This window comes from Falco cherrug, chromosome 4 (assembly GCF_023634085.1).
Source record: "Falco cherrug isolate bFalChe1 chromosome 4, bFalChe1.pri, whole genome shotgun sequence".
In the NCBI taxonomy this organism is placed as follows: domain Eukaryota; kingdom Metazoa; phylum Chordata; class Aves; order Falconiformes; family Falconidae; genus Falco; species Falco cherrug.
The window spans coordinates 93,580,227-93,603,788 of record NC_073700.1 but is presented as its reverse complement, the minus strand read 5'-3'; the positions used below and the strand labels follow the sequence as shown (position 1 = coordinate 93,603,788).

At 43.0% G+C, this 23,562-nt stretch overlaps 1 protein-coding gene across 2 annotated transcripts in view; it reads right to left on the bottom strand.

The window, feature by feature from the left end:
• The window catches only part of BMPER (BMP binding endothelial regulator), a 145,185-nt gene that overhangs the window by 114,259 nt on the left and 7,364 nt on the right, over positions 1 to 23,562 (bottom strand). For both annotated transcript variants that reach the window (XM_055710162.1, XM_055710163.1), the window contains exon 3: positions 6,100 to 6,199. In XM_055710162.1, coding sequence (XP_055566137.1) covers positions 6,100 to 6,199 — 100 coding nt within the window. The remainder of the gene's footprint in view (positions 1 to 6,099; positions 6,200 to 23,562) is intronic.

The window sequence follows — 23,562 nt, the reverse complement described above, 5'->3', positions numbered from 1 at the left end:
AGTTGCTCTGTGGGATCCATAAGATCCTGGCGATCCAAAATGCCACGAAGTTAGAGCTGCCATTGAATCTTGAGCTGATACTGGATGTGCTTGCCAAGCCTGGCAGCTGGAGAACTGTGACGTCTCATGGTTATGAGGGGTGTCATGAATGATGTTGCTTGGTGACACAATTACTTGCCATTTATACCCAATCTCCTCACACCAGAAAAATCATTCATGATCAGTACAGCTCACAGTTTCAAACAGTGAAAGAAATTCTTATTCCTGTATTAAGTGTCCTAAGATGTTTATCATGTTGTTCCAGAGAAACGTTACATGTGGATGTTGCATGAAGCCTCCATCCTGGTCTTCAGTTTCCTTTGATTATGCTGCACTGGACACAATGTCCACACACAAGGTACAAGTGCATCAACATATCAGCATGGAGGTCTTGTGCTGTTTTCTAACATGAGCATCCTCAAGGACTTCCCTGTGATCATAAAAGTCTGGGTAACCGATGTTTGATGTTTGCAGACTGGTGTTTGCAAAAGTATTTATGACAACATGACAAGACAGTTCATTAAAAGCTTCTTACATAAATGGAGAAGTGTATTAGCCAAGGTAATAAGAAAAACTGAAATTTGAGGTGCTATTGAACTCGATAGTATACACCAGATGTTCAAGGGATGTGAAATGTATCTGCTAAGGCCTTTGTAAGAAGAGTTAACTCGAAGGATGGAGAGATAGAGACCTTTTCCTAGGCATAACCAGAAGTAATCAAAGCTGCCACTGTGATGGTACCAGATGACACTGTCCTTAGCATCTGTAAGTCACTGCTTCAAAATTTCTGCCTTTACTTGAAAAACAAAGCTAGAAACTGAATGAACGTTGAGAACAACCTGTATCTCCAGCCTCAACAAACAGGCCTCCTGGTTCAGAGCTGGAGCAAGTTATCAGAAGACTGAGAGGCAGTGAGAAAAGCCAAGAGAAAAGTCTTTATTATGTCCCCAGACTATTTTTTTCCATAAGCAGTCTCTGACAGATGCCAGGACTAGATTATTCAGATGAAGGTGAAAAAGGTTTTAGCAGGAAAATACATAACCATCTTCCCAGCCCACCCCCATCCACCCCCCCCATTCATGTATTAGGTCGCACCCTTGCCTCTGACAGCTTGCCTTAGAGCATGTGAGGATGGGTGGCAAGGCATGGTGCCCCAATCAGGGCCCCCACAAATACCCACCTGGCCAGTCTCACAGGAGGGCACCAAACTGGTACCAGCTATCTCACACTAGGGGCGTCCACAGGTCAACAAGGCACCAAATGTGTGTATGGCTCCTGCAAGGCGTCCGTAGAATAGCCAGATCACTGATAAACTCATAACCTCCCTCTAACTTCCTTTTTAAGCCAGGCCTAATAGTTGAAATTGGCTGCAATCCTCCACCATAATATTGTATATTCTTTCCAAGAAATGTGCAATTAACTACAATAGCTTTGGATATTCACTATTCAGGGGAACTAGCGCTGCTGTTGCCTGGGCTGTGATTCCATTCTCTGGTAGACTCCAGATCAATGAAGCATAGCACATGAACCTCTAAGATCACTAAATTAATTTTTTAAAAAACACACAACAACCCCCCACCCCCACCCCACCCCCCCCCCCAGTAACTCTCAGAAGTTAACAAAGGCAGAAAAAGCAAAATTGCACACGGGAGGTGGAAGAAACTTAACAAATCTTATCTGTTGTAACAAATACCCACCAATTTTGTCTTTGTACGTCCATAGAAGATTCAGATTCTTAGGATAAGAGAGTAGAATATGGTGCACCATTTTAAAAAGCAAACTTTATGCAGCCCTGAGCCTGTAATACCACTGACTCAGAGAGCAAATAACTTATTATTAGAGGTGCGGAGAGCTCTATATCCAAGTGACAGGTCTCCGTCCAACTAAATGAGAAAACATTGCCAAATCTATTTCTATAATCTCAATGATCTCATATGTTTTCATTAAACATATTAAAGAAAACGAAAGATGAAAAGTGGCCTATTTAGCCTATGCTAAAGTAATAAGAGGGCTTAATTTTTTTATATTTTCAAAATTAATAGTATGTTAGAGGTATATGGTATGTTTCATAAACTACAGTACCTGACAGAAGAATAATCTCACCAAAAATCTTAACTATTACACTTAGTTGTTTGCACTCTCCTTGTAGCAGGGAGCCTACGTTTCTCTGCTCCAGACTTTGTGCAAACACCCATCAAGAGCCTTGCCCCACCAACCTTACTATTCAAGGTCCTACAGGCCTGAAGTCAAGAATAGTATTAAAACACATTACTAGTCTGGATTAAGATCTTAAGTAAAGCCCAGGTTTTTAATTCATTAGGGATAACATATTGTTTCCACCACAGTGGATTTTCTGATTGCAAAAGCTGTACTTGCTGCTGTTTCTTACTTTTTGGTTTATTAAGAAAAATGAAAAAAAGTGCTAGGAATTACCTAAATAGCATACAAATACCCAGATGGAAGGAAGGGGGTTACACTCAGCACACAATCATTTGCAGGAAAAATCTTCTACTAACAATTCCATTTCTCCTGTACGCAGGGCTCTAAATACGGGAGTTCGGCTGGATGCACCATAGCAGGCACACAGTATTTCTGCATTTCAGATGATTTCTTTGCTATCGGAGATACTGGGCCTACATACCCAGCCCTCATGCACTCCTCAGAACAGAATCAAATATCCTGGCAGCAATGTCACAAATGACTCATGAGTGGTGGTTTCCTTCCCTACACAAGCCAATTCTGGAAATGTACCCTTTGGTCTTGATGTTATCCTCCCGATGTACTCAAATGACAGCAGCCATTCATTCATTCATTCATTCATTCATTCATTCCTTCATGAGGTAGGAAGATGTGAAGCTCTCAAAAAGAGCTGGCGAGAGCCCATAAAGCCTGATTAAGCTCTTCTAGGTTTTGGGGATGAAGCCAAGAAAAAAAAAAAAGCCATCAGGTTCTGATGTCTTTTCATCCTAACATTTTGTTCACGTTTGAATGAAATGCAACCAGTTAAAAAAAATAAAAATCCCTGTTTCCCTTTTCCCGCTTGCATTCCCTATAGGCACTCTGGCAGCCTGACAAAATAGCAACTGAGAACAAGCGCTGCAGGGCCAAGTGCCGGCTGCAGCCCAGCTCCGCGCAGGGAGTGCCGAGGAGCCGCTGGGACACCAAAGGGAGTAGCTGAAATTTTACCCAGCCAGGTTGCTGTTTGCACCCTTGATTCCCCAAATACTTCCCACAGGACACTAATTTGGGATTTTGCACAGAACAGAGCAGGAGCTTCAGCAGTGCTCGGAGTGGCAGGAGAGCAAGCAGCCTCCCCGGGGGCAGAGGTGTCTCCATCAGCCTCTTCCCCTGGCACCAGGACAACCCAGTGACAATGTGTGGTGTCGGGACTGCTGTAGTTATATGGCTGCATATTTTGCTTTCCCTTTCAGAAAGAGCAGAAGACCTTATTCAGAAATTTCACACTCACTTTGAAAATTAAGCCCTTGAGAGCCCTTTTTTTTTTTTTTTTTTTTTTTTAATTCTGAAATTTAAAGCTGTTCTTGCATCTTAAGCACATAGGAGCTGACATCTTAGATCAGACCAAATGTCCTTCTAGACTAATATCTTCTCTCTGACAACGGCCAATAACAGACACCTAGGGAAAAGGGAAAAATACAGGGCAAGTTCTTTAGCTCTACTTTAGCCTCCAGAGGAGCAAAAATACGCAGCCTGCCTGGTACTCCCTCAGTGGGCACACCATGGACTCACACAGAGTGATAATGGGGCACGTTGTTTGGTACCCTACTCCTTTCCTAATACCCTCAACGTTCAGTTTTCCCTTTGGAGAGCTACTGGGGGCTGAGCTGATCCTGCCACAAAAGTAACTTTTATAACACTGAGAAACAGTTCTTAATGGCTAATTGTCAGCTCAGGACCCAGTATTATATTTGCAAAGTTAGGACCATTTCGGCCTGCCTGCACCCATTTATTCCCATCCACGTTAACTCCCTTTGCCATTTTGTCATCAGTTGTTCAGTGTCCTAAGAACCTCCTGCAGCTCCCCGCAGGCAGCCCTCCTCCTTTACTGCGCTAAAGAGATCAGGGCAGCAGCAGCAACCTTTCTGCCCTTCTTCACCCTTTTCTAGATCATTTCTGAGCATGTTGGCAAGTTGAGATCTTTGCAAGGATCTGCTGGTAATCTTTTCCCATTATGAAAATAACCATTCCTTGTCACCACCTGTTAGTTATTTGTTGATGAAAGGAGTTTCTCTACAAATCAGGGGTGCTTAGTTTCTTTAGTAGTTTTGGGTGAGGGATCTTGTTGGATCTCTCCGTCCATACACCTAACTGATACATCCAAAGGATTCTAACATCTCTGTAATGCACAACTCCTTTTCCTTATATCACGATTATCCATGTGGCTCCTACTTCCATGCTTGAACAGTTCCTGTTAATTTTCCTATTAGACACTTTCAGGCATACCTGTCTGCAGAGCAAGGCCCAAGCCTGTTAATAATGTCCTGTGGATGGGATGGATGCAAAAGCATCTGTCTAGAACAAAAACTTACCAAGACAAAAATCACCCCAATCCAGGTTAAACAGAAAAATCTTACAAGAAGTCTGAATTAAAGTAATGTATTAAAATAATATGTGTATCATCAACTTTGAAACACTAATTTTCTTCTAGTGTAGAATTATTTTGTATGCATGCACGCACATACGCCTATCTACACATATAAAATTTTCAGACCGTTAACCAACAATATATCCCATTATGGAAATGAAAAATCAACCTCCAGCCTAACTAACACTTAGGAATCTTTTGCTCTAAAGCTGACACTAAACACAATTTGACAAAGGAAATAAATTATATTTAATTTGTGTGAAACCTGCAACTACAAATTCTTACTGTTTCAGTAATGCTACAATTTTTTTCCCAGTTAATTTCCTTTTCTTTTGTCAGACTTTTAGAAAAATCCTCGAATTTGGGCTTGCCAAGCCTCTTCCAAAGTTGCAGCATAGAAGCAAATCATGAACGCAGCAGCTAACACACCTCTGCAGCCATCCAGAAAAAAACACATATCCAACATACGTCTCTTCTATCCGAATTTGTATTTCCTCTGAGAAGACAATAAATGCTTGCATTTCCCAACAATTTATCCTACCCTATCTGCCTCTCAAAACCACTCTATCACCACTGGGGAATTAAACATCAGATTAAAATAAAGAAAAGAAAAGCTGTCTGAATCTGATATTCTCCACCTCATTGACTGCATCAGCAGTGCCTCAGCAAAAGTAGTCTTTTAAAGCGTATTACTTAGTACCCCAATATATATTAAAAAAAAGAAAAAGAGTAGCTTTCACTTTCATCTACTTGTACATTTTTCATGTGGGTAAGCATGGTAGTTACAAGCCATACATGCTTACACAATTAATTGTTTTAATATATATTTTATAATAATTTCATTCTAAAAAGCTTGGAAGAATGCTAGTCAATAAATAAATGTATAATGTTCAGATTTTTTTTCCATTTTGGCTTTAATAAAAATATTATTACAATATTATTACTTGAATCCAGAGATATTTAGTAAAATGAATACAATTTGGTTGGTTTGTTTGCAGTATGAGAAGAAATAGAAATAGTCATGGATCATTACTCTGCTCTTTATTACTCAGAAACATTACTTGCATTCTGTCCAACCACACAAAAAATTTAAGGAATTCCTATTGACCAGTGACTACTAGTGGATTGACGTTGACCTAAAATAATTCTGATAAAGTCAGAGCAGGAGATATCTCTCCAAAGACTGACAATATACCCATGAAGTACAATAAAGATGTCTTTCTAAAGGATTATCGCTGTGCAAGAACTAATAATTACTGGACAAATATGTGAATTTATGCATCCCCACCAGCTCTGTAAACATATTTATTTTAATTATGGTTACTGCCCTTTTCTAGCCTCTGATGACAGCCAAGTCCCAGCTGAGAAGCTCCTGACTTTGTTCTATCTCTGGCAACGTAAATGTGAAAAGATAACATTTTAAAAAGAGGGAGACAATAGGAAGGGAGCCACACCTTTGCAACGCTCACAGCAAGCTCCTCTCTGCTTAATGACGAGAGCACAGTCCTTGGAGAGCGTCGGACACTTCTCCCTTTTGCATGTCACTTCCTTATTCTGGAAAAAAAAGAAATAGACAGACAAAAGCTATTGCAAGCAAACCAAATCCACGGCTACCATTTCTTGCGATTGAGAAATAAAACATGAGGCTAGCAACCTACTCTTTCAATTAGGAGAGGTCCTTGTGACTCAAAACATCTTTCTCCCTTTCAAGGAATGCAGTGGAAAACAAATGGTCTCTGAATTATCCAGGAGGCCAAGTAAACGTTGTTTAAACTCCACTTAGATGGTAATTCATGACCGCTACCCATCATGGTACAGAAAACATGCCCCACTGAAGAGATGCGCTTCACTGAAACGAACAACTAGCTACACAATGTGCTTGTTAAAATACCCTCGGGGTCTTGAGGTGCTGCCCCATGAACCACACAGCTCAGGAACCATTTCTCAGGGTGACAAAAGGACAGACGGCTGAGGAGGAGGTGGCAACCTCAGAGTAAATAAAACTCTGCCACTGCTGAAAGTAATTTTTAGCTACCTAGAGGTCCTTCAAAGGAGGCTACTATTTACTATACTAGAAAAGAGACTCCCGTAATTCATCTTTCTTCCCAAAATGCTGAGAATCAATGAAACACCGCAAGCAGTTGGAATCACTGTGCATTATAGTGTCATCTTTCTATGGCAAAGAGCCAGCGATGGCCAAGGCCAAAGAGCACGTTGACCACATTAAGGGTTGTCAACAGAGGATGTGCGACAGCGGGCAGGAGAAATAGTCCAATTTATGGCCTGCCTTGCCCCTGTGGTGTCAACCCTGCCTTTAAATAAGGGCAGAAAACAAATACTTTGGGCGTTTTGTTCAGTAAAATTTTGCTATTTGAAATTCCTGGCTAAGAGTAGCCCTCTGAAGTCACCTCCACCTATAATTAGTAGCTCAGTTCATTAAGTGACACAGGTGGCCATCTACTAAATGCAAGCACCCACCTCGCCCAATCTTATGACTTAATTAGAGACCAAAAAATCAAAGGGCTAGAAAAATGTAAATCATAAAACCCAAGGAAAAGAAGCTGTGCTTTCCAGTCTTTTTCTTTTGCTCCCTGTGGCCTTATTCAAGGTGCCTGTGAAGGACAACACGCAGCTTTTATTACACTCCAGCCCTTTGTCTAAAATCAGACGTTTATTTTCTTCAAAGTCACTGCCTGATCTGATGGGAACTATAAAGGCATTTCAATCTTATCAGTGTAAATGAGGACTCGCTCTGGCCAAGCTGGTGTGACATCAGCAAATGAGAATCAGGCCCTAAAGTGCAGCTGCAGCCACACAAATGACTACTGTAAAAAGCCAGGTTACTGCTGGTTACTGCTACGTGCTGGCAGCTCTGCATCGCTCCAGCATTGCAGAGCAACCATCAATGCCATTTAACTGATGAGTTAAGCTGAATTTACAGCAGGTCTGTAGCTCTGGAGTGGCACAAAGCAGCCATGGCACAGCCCAACAACTTCTTTTTAGAGTGCAGGGTGAAATCCTGATTCCCTCTAGGCAAACACAGTGCCCCTGACTTTGCCTCCGTACAGCCTGTTGAAGGGCAGCAGAATCAAATTTACCAGATCGACTATAAACAGTCTGTCTTTTAAAGGGCTCTGTGAAGTTCTGATTCTCTTTAATGAGCGTTTACTCAGGGAAAGATTTAATAAGCCCAGCGGCCCCATTACCTTATCTGTGGGAAAATCTGCATGGTGAAAGCAGGATTGAAGGAAGGGGGATTGAATCCAGTTTGGAGTATATTCCTTGTAGAAGGTGATTTGCCCAGCCACAGCACTTATCCTGCACCCCTGCAAGATGCACAGTGCCCTCCTGGGCCGAGCCAGCTGGGCTGGCCCCACACTGTGGTGTCCAGTGGGAAGCTACCTGTCGGACGCCCTCTTCAAAGGAAGAAATAATTCTTGCAGATGGCAGCGAGAGGGACAAAAAGTAGAGCACAGCTCTGTATTTCTTTCCACTCCCTGATTCCCAGGGGACTTCTGGGGCAAATGCCTCATTTGCTAGCTCAGCCTAGCATCCCAGGCAGCCTCGAAGCCTCTCCCCTGACACCAGCTGCCTCCCTTTGCCCTCAGGTATACCTTGACACGGCTGCTTCTTGTTGCTGATGCAAAATGTTCCTAAGGACGACCCCAACATGCATATTTCAAACAGGAGATACTTGCTAGCTACCATTCCTAAGGAAAAGCCTCCTGTTTCCCCCACATCACTTAAACCAGAAATCTTCTCTGCCAGTGATGAGTTCGGAGCCGTTGAGCCAACCCAGGGGGCAGGAAAATTTGGATCTTGCTTTTCTGCCCTTATCACCAGCAATGCTGGCAGCCCAACTCCAAACTCAGGACCTGCATTACCGGTGAGGATGGGAGTAACTGGAAAGAGAAAGCAAAACTGACCCAGGCTGTACACCCTAGCAGCCATGTTTTCTGTGAGGGAAGATTTTGGAGTGCATGTCCTGGTGCCAAGGGCTGTTTTACATTAAGCAGCTGTTCCACATAAAGAACATTAGCAGCCCATGGTGCAGCAATGCGAAATGAAGGGTCCTTCCCCCTTGAAGGGTGTGTTAAGCAGTAGGCTACACATCATAATTCCTTTCTCTATCCCAATGGACCTTGAACCACTTGCTGCTCAGCGGCCCAGCTTCAGCAGCAGAGGGGCTTGTTCCTCGTGCTCCCAAAAGGCACCGGTCCTGACCAGGAGGATGCTTGTGGGGAAAGGAGGAGATGAATCTTTGAATTGCCTCTGGACATGGAGGGCACCAAACCTGGATCCCAATCTCAAAGGTGAGTTGTTACAGCATGGTGCTAAAAGGCGGGCAGGAGGTGCCACACTGACTGTGCCCCTCCACTCCATCCTTTTTTTAAAGAAAAGAAGCAAGAGCAGCTCTGTCCCTTGGAGGAGGAGCTGCATCCTCCTGTCTGCAGCGACAGCTCTGTGTCTCCCAGGTAAACAGAGCTAATCCCTGCCCGCATGAAAAGGGCAGCTAAGCACTTCGGTGGGGCTGGATTTGCAAAGCTGATGTTCCCCCTCTCTAGCTGGTATTATGGGCAAGCCCCAGCCAGCTCCAAAACCAGTTGTTTCAGATGCCACCCTGAGATGCCTAAGTCCCTGCCCATCGGGGCTGGGATGCTCTTCAGGGTGCGACGCACAGCACAGCCCAGCACTGCTCCTTTTGGAGCTTTCTGCTGAACAGATATATGGTAGAGCCACAATTGCAACACACTGCCCTGGCGTAGCCTTCACAGCAAAATCTCTCGTGTCCTATGAAGAGATGGGTGTAGCTGTGGAGAAACACATCCAATTGCCTCTTGCTGCTTCTAGGACCGGATTTAATTGCAAAATTCTTTCAAAAAACCCTGTTGTTTTATCGCAGTGCTATATGTTGCGGAAAACTAGGCCAGCAGATGTGGAGGAAAGGGTTAATGTACCATGCTGATCAATCATAGGACAGCAGCAGATAAAACAGGGCTGGTAAATCATTGTTTAGTCTGTTGGAGTCAGGCATTATCCAGTGCAGATCTCCTGGGCCCACTGGGTGTAAAAGTACAAAGATAAAACAAAGAGCAATTGTCATTAGGAGCTTGCTTTTTTTTTTTTTTTCTTAGTTTTTTTGCCTTCGCTTGGTTGCCCAAATCACTGCTTCTAATGTCTACTTGTCCACCTGCTTGTTTCGATTTTGCTGCCTCCTTCCCACCCATTTCACAAGGGCAAGGCAGAGGGGGAGAGCAAATGCACTTCAGCAACAAATCCTTTCCTTCCAAATATTTCTGCTCCTGCCCCCAGTCATCGTAACATTTCATTACTTGTCCCAGCCATACATTTAAAAAGTCGCTAAGTAGCTGCATGCAGGAGAGCTGTATTACCAAACCTCCATCTGTGTTGTCAACAGCGTCTCTGGAGTTGTTGAAAGCTCTCAGATACTTTGATTTTTGCTGTTCTTAAGAGAAAACTTCTTAGACGGCAACATTCAGAAGCCAACAGTTATGGGAGGGTAGGGGATTTTTTTTTCTTTTGTTTAAAGGACATGCACTCTGGCACCAAGAAGTGCGGAAGAGACACATGGCTCATAAATACATAAACCGTTTGCTAAATCAGAAACCTGGGAGTCAGTCAAATCCATAATAGGATCCCAAGATTCATAATAAATAACTTTTAATTACAGTCCTGCACAATAGTTATTTTAAACAGATGGTTTATAGATTCACATCTGGGTTGTTGTTTTTTTTTTTTAATTTAGTGCTCAGGCACACACACAAAAAGGGACAGAACCTCAGCTAAGGTTTTTATTAGTGTTGGAAAAATACGTATTTTTTTTAAAGAGGTCAGGCTGCTCCAGAACAATGCTGCCACAGCTGACGCAACTCCCCAGCCAGCGCTCCGCTCGGCGAAGGGTTTACACTGGAATCCCAGACTCCCTTGGAAAGGAAAATTTAAAGAAGTGCTGGAGGATCACCTTGGACTCCTCTCCTGTGCTCACCGAGCCCGACTGCTGGAGAACTTGCTTTTTAATGCGTTTGGGGAAAGATCAGAACATTTTGTTGGGTGCCAGTGTTTCTCCCCTCTCCCACGCTTTGCCAGTGGGAACCAGAGGTCTCTTTAACTTGGCACGTAAAGGTGATGTCAGATTCCCATACAGGAGAGATACACTAACCAGACCTAATAGCAGTGTTACTGCTTCGTGTTACCTTTACTACAACCTCCTCTCAACGCAATTTGTTCACCTTCTACATACACCTCATATTTTTACCTTCCATCAAAGAACTCCACACAAAATCGCCCATTCTGGTGACAAAGTATATCAAGCTAACGGCCCTAAGCTCATGTGGTACAGTTAAATAAAATACCAACATGAAAAGGAAAAAAAAAAAAAAAAGAAAAAGAAAAAAACCACTAAAAAGAAATCTGAATATTTGGCAGAGGTCTTGGAGAGGACGTGTGCCAAACCACAGCTTGGAAGCCACAGCCAACTTTCTACAGGGTTCCCCACTGGGCTCCTGCCGGTTCACAGCAGCCACCAGGAGGATGGCTCTTTTCAACCTGGATTTGGCTTGGAAGGGGAAAAAAAAAGTAAAATCCGGAGTTCATTTCTTCAGGGCTGTACCAAGGAGTGCCTCTATCAGCAGTACCCTGAGCCCGCTGTGGTGCTGTCACAGCTGGCTGCTGAAGACCTTGCAGATGCAGGTTCTCAGAGGGCTGGATTTCTATGGTGAGAGTCCGATTTTTTTTTTCTTTTTTAATGCATTGAAAATGCTTTTAGAGGCTTGCACTGCATTTCTGGTACCCTGAAGTTATTAACTATTTATATTGAATAGGAAAAAATGTTGTTTAAACTTTCATTTAACGAAAAAAGGCTGTGTAGAGAAAAATAATAAAAGCAACAGAGACAGATTAGGTAGAAATACAAACTACCACTAATGGCTAATCCTGGAAACATTTGGTTTTTACCATTGTTCATCACAGTCCCACTAGTAACTCTAACAGGACTCCCCACCAAGTAGTTCAGAGTGTCCTTAGGTTTCTGCCAGGAGAAGCCTGTGGGATCATCCACCAAAACAATAAAAATTTGCAAACAATGGCAAAAGCTACCCCCAGGGAATTTGGGATGCGGCTTTCAAATATGCACATATGACCTCAGGAGAAGAAAAAGCCATTTAAAATTAATGAAACAAGTGCACTCGAGTCACATAGGCAACATTTCCACTGCAAAGGCATAGGGCAGGCTCACGCTGCATGCCATGACCCACACGTTCTCCGGCCACCCTGCTGGCTCTCTGCCAGATGTCACACGTGGCCAGAGCATCCTCTTGAGTGTGCCTGGAGCCATGCTTAGCCCATGCAGGCCACAGGAGCAAAGGTTTGGGCCAGCGCTGGCCACAGGCTCTGTCCCTCAGCAAAGCTCAGGAGCCTCAGGCTCCCAAGCGTGTGCTGCACCTACGCTTATGGAGAACAGGCTCAGGCATGTGCGTAAGTCATGGTCTAGACAAATCCTGAGGTGTTTTCTGAAAATAACACCCTCGCTCCCTTGGCACTCCTGCCTGGAACTCAGTGTCTCGGGTCTGACCTACAAACCTTCCTTTAGCGGGTGGAGCTGATGCAAGCAAGCCACCCTTGCTCATACTGGGGGGCTGCTGTCTTCCATCAGCCTTTCTCTGCCTGAGCAAGAGCCACATGATTTGGCTTCAGGGAGGAGACACCACTCCCGAAGAAGAGATGTTTGCAGACATTTCGAACCACTGTTAAGGGAGATGAGCAAAAGGTCTCATTTCCCTTGTTCCCCTCCAATTATCTGGTAGTACTTTTTTCCTTGCAAAAGCAAACAAAAATGGTTTAGCACAGTAGGTGTGTTTTTAAATTCAAGGTGGAAAAAATATTTCCCTATGAAACAATGTCTGTTCTCTGCAAAATGATACAGTTCTCTCTGTTTACCCACATAAACCTACAAACACCAAGGCATATGCTTCTCCCCTCAGAGAGAAAAGCCCTATGATTTTAAGCATGTCTTCAGTTTCGATGGGAGTGAAGCCAAACATATGCTTCAGTACTTTCAGCATTAGATCCTTGCCCGTGGCACAACATGACCGTGCTTTCAGAATGAATTGCATTCGATGCAAATGACAGTATTTCATAAGGAACAAAACATGCCAGGTCAGTTCACGGAGTCTTTCTTTCCTTTTGTTTTTTTTGAGCAGAGCACTTGGTAGCCTCCGATTTATCCCCTCATCCCCGTAATCTCTTTAGCTTATCTGGCCTCTCCCTGTGGTGGTGCTCAGCCAGCATCAGCCATCCCCTTCATAATTCAAGCTCTCCCTGCTCCCCAGGAAAGATGATTAAAACAAAGGCCCCGCTGAAAGATGACACCAATTTTCACTGCAGACGGGTATTCCCCACCGCTGCGAGGAAGGCATGAGTATGCGCAAGTCATTCAGGACACATCACTCACAACCCCTTATAGACTGAACAGATATTTTTTTTCTTTCTTTTTTTCACTGTGCTTAATGATGTTCACCAGCATGAGGAAAGTGACCTCGGTGGCCTGCTGCAATCCCAACGCTCCCCAACAGCAGCCCGCTGCACTGCTATGTGGTGCAAAGCAAGCGCTTTCTTCCTCTTAATATTTGTTTCCGTTAATGTAACTGCTAAGGCTGCAGCTGGGATCAAGGTCCCATTACATCAGACGTTGTATAAGCACGTGCAAGGAGTACATGCCTGCTCCGGTGAGCTTACGGCAAAGTAGACGCAGCCAGACGCAATGACCGTAACTGCAGATTAACTTAGTGAGAAAGCCAGAGCAGGATCCAGATTGCTCAGCTCTCCATCTCCCTGCCTCCACCTCAACCTCCAAGTGCCACTTCGCATTAGAGTTCTTCAGCTGTAAAGTTAAAGGCAAAACTCTTTACCCATCACCAGAATAGCAGGATAGTCTTCTAGGAATAAGAGATAGGTTCTTCACGTGTTTCACAGTAGTTCATACTGTAGTTTGAAAAACTACCTATAGTAATCCAGGAGCCAGCTTTTCAGGGAAAGGGTATGCACCGGGGTTACTGTGGGAGAACACACCTTTGCATTTCACAAGGTGCATGCATTTCAAATTCATGGCTTTTCCCGTGAATTTTAAATATGTTTTTAAACCAACAAAACCCCCAAATTAATAGTTTTTCTATTTTGTCAATGAAGCATTCGTATTAATTATCAGTCACCCAAATCTGATGCCAATGCCTAAGAAAACAGTAGTCACAGGCAATACCTGTCGATCTGAAGCCAAGTGTGCAAACCTGTACCCGTGCCGCTAGAAGAGGCTATGGCTCACTGACTCAACCCTATGAGCTTACAATCTCCCCCTTGCTAGATGTTCCCAGTCATTCAGATCAGCCAGCAAAACTTTTCAGATCATCACTGCCCAATTTATTTTAAGTTAAATGAGTGTCTTAAAAGCGTAGTGCAGCTTAGCCTGGTTTACCCTGACCGAAGCTGACGGGGCAGAATTCATTCTCCCAGAGAAGTGAACAGGCAGCTGAGGGCCGTAAAATCTTCCTCTGCCTCAGGCTGATCCAGAAGCCATCCACACACAGCTGAAGTCAGTAGATGTGGAAGAGCATCTGTGCCCTGGGTGCGTTAGCTCCTGGAGCACGCTGCTCTGCTGATCCCCCTTACGGGCCATAGGACGGGTTGGAGGAGAAGTTGCCTCATATTATCCCCCAGCCAAACTGGTCTGAAAACAATCTAAGAAAATTCTGACTCAGAGTAAGCGACAGCCCCAAAAAATTGTTGATGAAGGGACTGAAGTATTATCAAGCCAAGTTCATAGAAGGTAAAGAAGATTGTGCCAAAGGTTTAAAATAACTTATTAAATCATTTGAATTCAACACTTTTTAGATGAAGCCACTGTGCCACGTTCTAGCCCATCTCAAAAATTAACTCAGTCCCATCGAGAGTGTCCTAACAACACTTTTGCTTCTTCACTACTGCCATCCTAGCCCTATAGACCGTGTTCAGCTTATTTTCCTGCAGATGTTGCCAATGAGAGAAAAACAAAACCATGAAAACAATAAAAGAACACCTAAAACTGAGTCCGTCACTTCAGAGTTCCTGGTTTTTGGATGAGATAACTATATCTTCTATTACAGAGTGAATACTGACCAATAGTTATATTTCTTCTACTTATGTGAATTAAAAAACTTAATCTGGCATTTATTTAAAAGAGATGCATTGACTGTTTGGTTATTGTTGTTTGGTGTTTGTTTTTTTTTTATAAATATAATTTCATCACATTTTGATGGGCTAAATCTACAAATATATTATCCAAACAATTGTTGCATCTTTATTGCCTTCTCTATCTGAAGTCTGCTTACTCAACCCTTACACTGGAGATTTAGGCAGTGGCAAATGCTCTAGTTTTGGGCTTGAGCCTGTTCTAAAAACTTTGAACAAAGCAGCCCTTGAGGCCATGTACTTCTTCAAGAGTTTAAAAAGCCCAATGGGCCTCCTAACTTACTCTGCAACAAGTCATATCCCATGAAGAAACTCACTTCTGTACAACACAAAAACAGAGCTAGATTAAAGAAACGGGAAGAAAAAAAAGCAAGGTCCCCTGCTGCTCTGTCTGGCCAGAATCATGTCTTTTACTGCCCATATCCTCTAAAGAAACGATGCTCTCATGATATATTACCCTAATACATCACCAAGTGACAGTTTTCTCATGATACTGTATCCTCAAAGATGTGATGCATGCCAGAAGCAGCAACAGGAGACCTCGGCTGGGGGAGGGAAGGGGGAGGGTTTTCTTATTTTCTTCCAAATTTTTAATCTACATGGTTTTTTTTTAATGTTACTTTGTCAGGAAAATCCCTGTCAATCCTAGCTTCATAATCCAGAGGACTCCTAGAAGTTTTGCAGTAGTAGCACAGCTTTTAAACTGGAAAGCACCAAAAAAACCCCTCTTCATTTAATTGAAGCAAGTTTTGAAATGGGACCAAAATGCTTGAGGAACAACAACCAAATAAAAATAGTAGCCCAAAAGAAAGCAACAAGAGTATGTTTTCTATTACAAAATTATTTAGGCAAGACGCCTCCAGACACTGCTGGTTTAATGAACTTGCAAGAAAACTGAGCGCTGACCTTGCATTTGTTTTCTTACGTGATCTTGCCTGTGCTACACAGTGGTATTAGCAAAAAAAAAAGCAGAGGCCACTCACAGCAGTCTGCAGAGAGAAGGGGCAGCCCCCAGCTTGTTGCTCTGTATAGAGAAAAGGGGGAAGAAACAAGGATCAAGAGCATTTCAGGGAGGACTCCTTCAAGGGGGCAAGAGCTTTTATGGTCTTTTAACGCTGCCTTCAACTTGCAGGGGCTCACTCCTTTCTGCTGCAACTGCTCCGTGCTAGTAAAATCTCAAGGGGCAGCCGGGAATCCTGACTCGTGGATGGCTCGTGGCAGCAGTTATCCTCAAATGGGCTTCATCCAGTTGGTGCCAGCGAGAGAAGCTCAAGATCATGGGAGAATTTAGTCCAAAAAATGTATGCCACCATCATGTTTTATTTGACACATCTCATTTCTATGTGTTTATGCTTCGTGTCTACTCACACTTCTGACAGATGCAAAGCTTCCATCAGATGCAGAGGGGGAAGGTGGAATAAGCTTTCCTTTGTTGCGATCAGCTGCATTGCCAAATGAAGTTAGACTGTGACTTTCAAAACTTGAGCCAACGCTAGAGCTACTAGGAGAAAAAGCTTATTTTGACTCGTGAGCTAAGCAAAAGTGATATGGAAGTCACTAAGAGGAAACTTAAAGCCAAAGCTGTCAAAGTTGCTTTCACAGTTCTCAAGCTGACTTTGACCGTACTTTGTGGCCTGGCCCTCGCTGCTTCTGGGTGAGATGTAGAAGCCCTCACTTGCAGCCCTGATCGCTTCGCCACATGACAATACCCTTGCAGTCAATGAAACCACCCACGCGAGTTCAGAGGTTTGAGCCGAGCTCTGCAGCGCAGACACATGCACAATGCCCCATGCACTGCGTAGACCCAGTTAATTAAACAGTTATTCTTCAATGTTGCTCTGGAAAGAAGTCTACTGTCCAAAATAAGAAACTCACAATGCACAACCACTTTCTGCTTGAAAAATCCAGTGGTTAAAACAAGTTTTTGCATAATCGTAGCCCTGCAGGGACAGTTCTCACTTCTGAACAGCAAATTCCCTTCTTTCTGTTTTGCACATGTACAAACAAACAGATTCTGCTATGTCCAAAGCCTGCAAATCTCAACTACAATAATACATTGAATAGAAGCCATACAAGCAGATTTTTCCTCAGCCTGTGTTCCCTTCGCTCCTTCCTCTCCCCTGCCCCACTTGCTCTGCTGGAAGTAAAAAAAATACCTGTTTCTGACAAGTAAATGGAGCTGACGTTAGATTGAAGCTCTGAGGTGAACGGGGTATGCGCGAGCCATTTGTCATCTTGACAAAGTGATTTTCGGTCACCAGTGGGACACTTTAAAGACATCTGAACAGTTGGCCTTGACCACCAGCATTTCTTACAGCTTATAAAGGGACCCATGGGACCACGAACACAACCTGCTTTTGGAAGTGACTCCTGCAGTGGTACCTCTTGATAGTTGTAAAGGCAACGTGACAGATCAGGTGCTATTAAGATCTTTGCTAGCAGGTTATATTTACATAAGTATGGAGCGCAGATAGCATCTTGTTAACCCAATTAATGAGATTCAAATGTCAGGAAAGGGATTATGCCTGGCTCGAAGTCCACAGCGCTCACCAGGCAGCCAGAGGTGATTTCACTGTGTGGGATAGCACTGTTCTCTTTGAAGAGCAAGATCTCAGGCAGCAACGCTGCTACCCGGGCAGCTGGGGGCAAAACACAGGAGAGGTGGAAAGCCAGCCTGAAATCCAAAGGTTTCACACCTTTAGCATAGGAAGGGCTCTTTGTGATGAGAGACTCAAGTGCTATGTACAAATGAGAACCTGGGACTAAATTGAAGAAAACTAAGAAGTATCCACTTGAGGTCTTGGAAACTTAGGGTTTTATTAACTGTACCTTCTTCTGCAATTAGAGAAAGCCCTCATTGCCAAGTCACTGCCCGATCTGGGTTGGAAGAGGAACAGCATTTCATCCAGCCTGTCCACACCGCTGAGTTTTACATGGGCAGTTGAAACGCACTTCTCTAGCCCAGAGGACAATCTCCTGACCAAGACGAAATCACTAATCTCTGCATCAATGACTCTCGATACACTTGACAATAAACTGCTTTTCTTCCACAGCTGCCAGCTGCGAAGCTGTATGACACAAGAGGAGGTGCTCCTGTCTCCCAGGTCAGAGCAGTGAACCCCGAGTGGAACAGCGTGAGGCACTCGGCCCCAAAACAGAGAGAGAGTGAAGTTTAGGGTAAGGGCTTATAGCCAGCAACTGCTGTCAGCTCTACTTGGCACGCCAGCTGTAAGGAATTCCTGTTCTGAGTTTTCTTCTCAATGGAGGAGACCAGAGATTTATCACGGGCTGCTTGGTCCAACAGCCCAACCACAGCACTGCTCAGTGAGTTAACCTAAATCCTTTGATGGCAACTACCTTATGGCCACAGTCACAAGTTGTCCACAAACACACAGTAGTAACAATAAGTCTCTAGAAGGTGCTTTAAACCCTTTTAGACCTCTGGTTCCAGAGTCAAACATGGGTTTCCTTGAGTCACATCACATCCACATCCTCTCAACTAAAGCTCTGTCTCACCAGTGGGTTTTGTGCTGTCTTGTATGTAAGAGGCACTGCCCAGTGAACAGCCTGGAGCTGCCTACCCATCCCTGGAGATGACCGCCTTCCAGCAACCCTCCCTTTTCTTGTAGGCAATTGGCTTTCTCTTCTCCTTTTTGGCTCCCACCTTTGTATGTTTCCATATGTGGATTGATTTAATTATGCCAAGAAACCTGATGGCATCAAAGATACTCCTTTTACAATAAAATGATTACACATAATTTTAGGCACTGAATATGTACCCTTCGTGTAACAAATACATAAAAGCAATCAAACTTCTTACTACCACAGCCTAGAGTTCTAGATATTTTTTAAAATTCCACTTCAGATTAATTTTTGGGCCAAAGAGTTTTTGCTTGGGAATTGGAAACCTTCCCAAGTTAAACTGGACACACACATTTTTCCAGAAGCTACACAAATTGCACGTTTTTTCTGTTTCCTCGGCATTTTCATGTTAAACAATCTCTGGTTCAGCATCAGTGCACTATGCTGCATCTTACATGTCCACATCAGCAAATTTCTCCAGAAATGCTTAATCCCTTTAGATCACAAACTAAGCCTCAAGCATGCATCTGTTAAAAAGTTTTCTTGCACTACCACACCGTCAACATTTTAATGTATAATGATTTTAATTGTCCAGCATTTTTTTATCCACTGCTTTTACAAACAACCCATCCAACACCCTTTGGTTTACAGGCTAAAAAGCCTGCATGTTATGCAGTCTACCTGCCAACATAATTTTATTCATTTATTGTAATCAAAAGCATTTGCCAGGTTGCACACCAATCCACCTAACCCAAGTAACTGCTCCCCCCAGAACAGAGTATTTGTAGGGATGGGGGGGAGGGAAACAACTGCTAAATATGAAAATGATCAACTGTGCACTGCCATATACAGAACAGAAAACAATTATTCTCTTACTCTCTGTCACAAGAAAATGATCAACAGTAGTAGGAGAGCCTGCTGCTCTTATCAGTATGTTAGGTCCCACAGGCAATCCTTCAGCTAATAGCCTTATCTCCAGCCCAGCCACCCTGCCTGGCTCCTTCCTGCCCTAACGATTTCCAAGCGGCACAACCTCGAGGTGTTTCACTAACTGGCACAATCGGATCATAACCACTACAGAGCCTTAGAGCAGCCGTTTATCAGCTCTTCCCCATCTCTCCCAAACCATGCCCCAACGGCACATCACCGCCCAGACAAAAAAAAAGGAGGAGGAGACAACCTCAGGGCAATCAAGCTCTGTTATTCTTCAGCCACTAATAAATCATAAGGCAAACCAGAAAAACAGATGCAAATGTATGCCTCTAGCTGGCCATCAGAATGCATTTTGACGGTTCCAAATCTTGAGGAAGATCCAATTCCCATTGAAGCCACTTAATATAATTGAATATAAAGATGTCAGAATAGCTAAAAAAAGCAAAACAAGAAAACAAACCCCCAAACACACAATGTTTAGGCTATGAGCTATCAGAAATCTGATTGTCCCAGCCAGGGGTCTATGACACCTTGGCTTGCATCCCCCTGGGTAAGGAGGAGTGCAGAGCTGCTGTTTTCATGGCTCAAGCGAGATGTTTAGTTACAGAAGAGGAGGCGAGCCATACCACGGCTGTCTGGGGAGAGGGGCAACTGGCAACTGCTGTAGCCAGCAGGGGAGCTGAGGTGATGCTGAGCACCTTAGCAGCCCAGGGATGAGCAGTACCTGGGGTTTTCAGTGTGAAGTAGAAACGGCAGACTTCAACTTCTCAAGTCCGGCACAGCTCTGGACACTGAAGCCAACGCAGTGCTCAGCACAGAGAAACTTAAAACTGAAATGGAAGTGTTTACATAATTGAGGAATTTGCACTAAATATCTGATTTACAGAAAATTTCAACACTGCAGGTTGGGGTTTATGCATACATAAGGCAGCACTGCTACCGTGCAACCGACTGCAGATGCCCTATATGAACTAGACCTGCTCTGGAGCAAAATGCAATGTAATCATAGCTCTAAGGCAGAGCTAAAGACAGCCTGATTCAACCCTTAACACTGAAGCTTTGCAAAAAGGTTTGCTTAAAACAGGGACTCAGAAAAACTGGGACCTCAGTTTGTCAGGGAAAACATCATCTTTTCCATCATTTTCATGGCATTTTATCACATTTCCATCTTTTGTGCTTACAAGCACAGGTAGATCTCCAACTCTAACACTATTTCATAGTATAGCCTTTTGCCATAGCACTTCACAGCACAAACATACAGTGCTTCCCTCTCTGGAAGATCTAAGATACGATACAGAAAATGAAAATGACAGCCAGGAGGTTGATGTGTGTGGAACGGATAAGGAAACAAGTAAAGAGGATGCAAATCATAGACAACGCATGAAGACATGTTATTTTTTCAGTCAGGCGGTGGTACATGGCTCTAGTTTAACATCCCATTTTGGACCACTACCTAGAGCAAGTGGATTCCAGGCGCAAGGGGAAAATGGAGGGGAAAAAAAAGCAGGAAGAAAGTCTAACAAATATATGGGAGAGATAAAAAAAAAAGTATATGATACTCAGGTCTCAAGGTCAGCTCCTGGGGATGAGAAGGGCTGGGGTCCACACTGTGCTTGGCACCAGGGGGCTCAGCACTGAATTCACCTGGATGCAAAATGCTGCACAGAGCCCAGTCGGACAAAAGGTCAGACCAGGAATTTTTTATCTGCAGCTTAATGCATAAGATGGTAAGATTCAGAGGAAGTAATTACAGCAGTTATTAGGTACAATATGAGCAAGCACTGGTATGACAGCCATTTTAATAGTAGTATTACAGGTAAAAGCTTTTATACAATACTGTCTTTTCTTCACAACCGCCTTTTATTTGACCATAAGCTCAATATAAAAAGGTTGCATTTTCATTTGATTTTTTGGTTGTTGCTTAATATTTTTCTTACCTCAAAAATTTCTGTTAAAACGTGATGGGGAAATAAAACCAGATATTTGGTGAGGAAAAAAATATCTATTTCTATATAGCAGCACAAAGCAGAACAGCAGAAGTACTGACACTGTAAGCCATTCACTTACAGGATCATAATTCTTAAAAAGACCATTAACAAGTCAACGGAAGAAACTTGAAAGCTAATAAAAACTATATACAGGTAACTGTATGCTTTTAAAATGCCATTTTGATATTGGACCAGTTCTTTAATAATGTTTTTCTTATTGGCAATAAAAAAGTGCCTTAACCTAGACTGATCCATTTTGCACTTATTGTAGACACATTCCAAGGACATTTGCAACTAATATTACATTTTTCCATTTAGTTTACGGCATTTTTGTGCCCTTCATATTTTTCCACATATTATTTATACATTTTAAATATGTTCTTTTGTATTCAAGTTCTCTAATCCTTTATTTATGCCAAAAAGAATCTCATTTCCATACCTGATGGATAGGATCTTCATCATCATTACAGTGACATATCACCAGCTGTCTTCCAAGGAGGTTTTGCCAAGACCTATAATCAGTTCAGCACTGTGTGCATACGTACATTCGCTCAATGCAGCTGCTTCTATGTTAGAAATGTGCAAGTGGTGAACTCTTCACTATCCCATGTGGTTCGAGAACAACATGAAACGGCTCCTTCAAGCCTGCAGATTTCCAGAAAGGCCTCATCATAATCATAAGTCACATATGACTGTGCATCATGTCTCCAAACTAGATGTCACAATAAAGCATAGCGAACTGAAGGCAAATGTGCCTGCACAGCAATGTGCCACAATGAGGCAGCTCTGGAATGTGAAGCGAAGTGCAGAAAGTGGACTTCAGAAGGTCCACAGATGGCACAGACACAGCACCCAGCTATACAATCTGTACTCAGCCCTCAGCGGAGAAAATTAGATGAGATGTTGCACAAGGTAGTACTTGGCCAGGGGGGCCATACCTGTATATGGGACTAAACTGACTTGAACACTGCCTCAACACTGCTGCTGGAAACTTTGAGAATCAAGCTAGAGTCACCATCTTCTACCCTAGACAGTTTCTGTTTCACTCTTAGGCAAGCCAAAGCCTTTTCTTACAGGTGTTGCATGAACTAAGAGCAAGTACAACTGAACGTGCCTGAATTGTCCTTCAGGAGAGTCTACCAAAGCAATCACCTCCACAACAGGTCATTTAACCATCTCTAGGCTCTTCATGCAACTCGCTTTGCACTTGCAAAAACATCTTCATAAACGTATTCAAACACACACATTGTTCTTCAGTCTCCATTACAAAGCACACGTGGGACACCCAGCTGTACCATGCCAGACATGGCGTTATGACTGGGTTTTGCTTTCAGGGTTTGTTTTTGGGGTGTAGGGTGTTGGGTTGTTTTTCGTTTAAGAGAGGGCATATACATCTGTATCTTTTTTAAACTGGATAAAAACTAATAAAGCTTTCATCATGTTGGAGCATGTTTGTGTTCCAGGAACCCTTCATACACGGATCAAAACAACATTCTCTTTTGCAGTAACATGAGGGTGAAAACTACCAGTACACTACTGTATCATAGACTTTGTTGTCTCTTTGTTTGTTATTTTTGTGGGTGAAGAGAAAGCTGATTATATTATACAGTAATAAAGACCAAGAATATTTAAATTGAAAGAAGATGCGGTCTTGGAAGATTCTGTAGTTGATATATGTAAACTATCGAAATTAAATTAAATCAAATAGGTATGAAAGAATTGTTTGATGAATTTTTTTTTTTTTTTTTTTTTAATATGCACTACTCCACTAAAAGCCATCTGGGATGCATTATACCTTGACGCAACAACAATTGAATCCTGCTGTACTAAAACACTGCCATCTCCACTGAACACGTGTCAAGCACTTGCTCTCAGGCTAACTGTGTGCTTGTGCATTGGCCACAGAAACCAACCATGCTATAGGTAAAGAATCCCAGCAAATCTAGTAGCTTTCTTGCTTTAGTCTGCAATACGGAGATGGTTTGTTGCTTTTTTTTTTTTAAGGAGGTCGGGGACAAGGGTTGAGGTTATTTCTTCCACTTTGTGGTTTGCTTGCACTGGTTTCATTGCTCTGTTGGTTCAAGCTAGGTAGAACACTAGGTCTTATAATGATGAATTTAACATAATTTTTTTATGAGCAAAGGTCAAATTCTACATTGCACATTTGGATTTAAA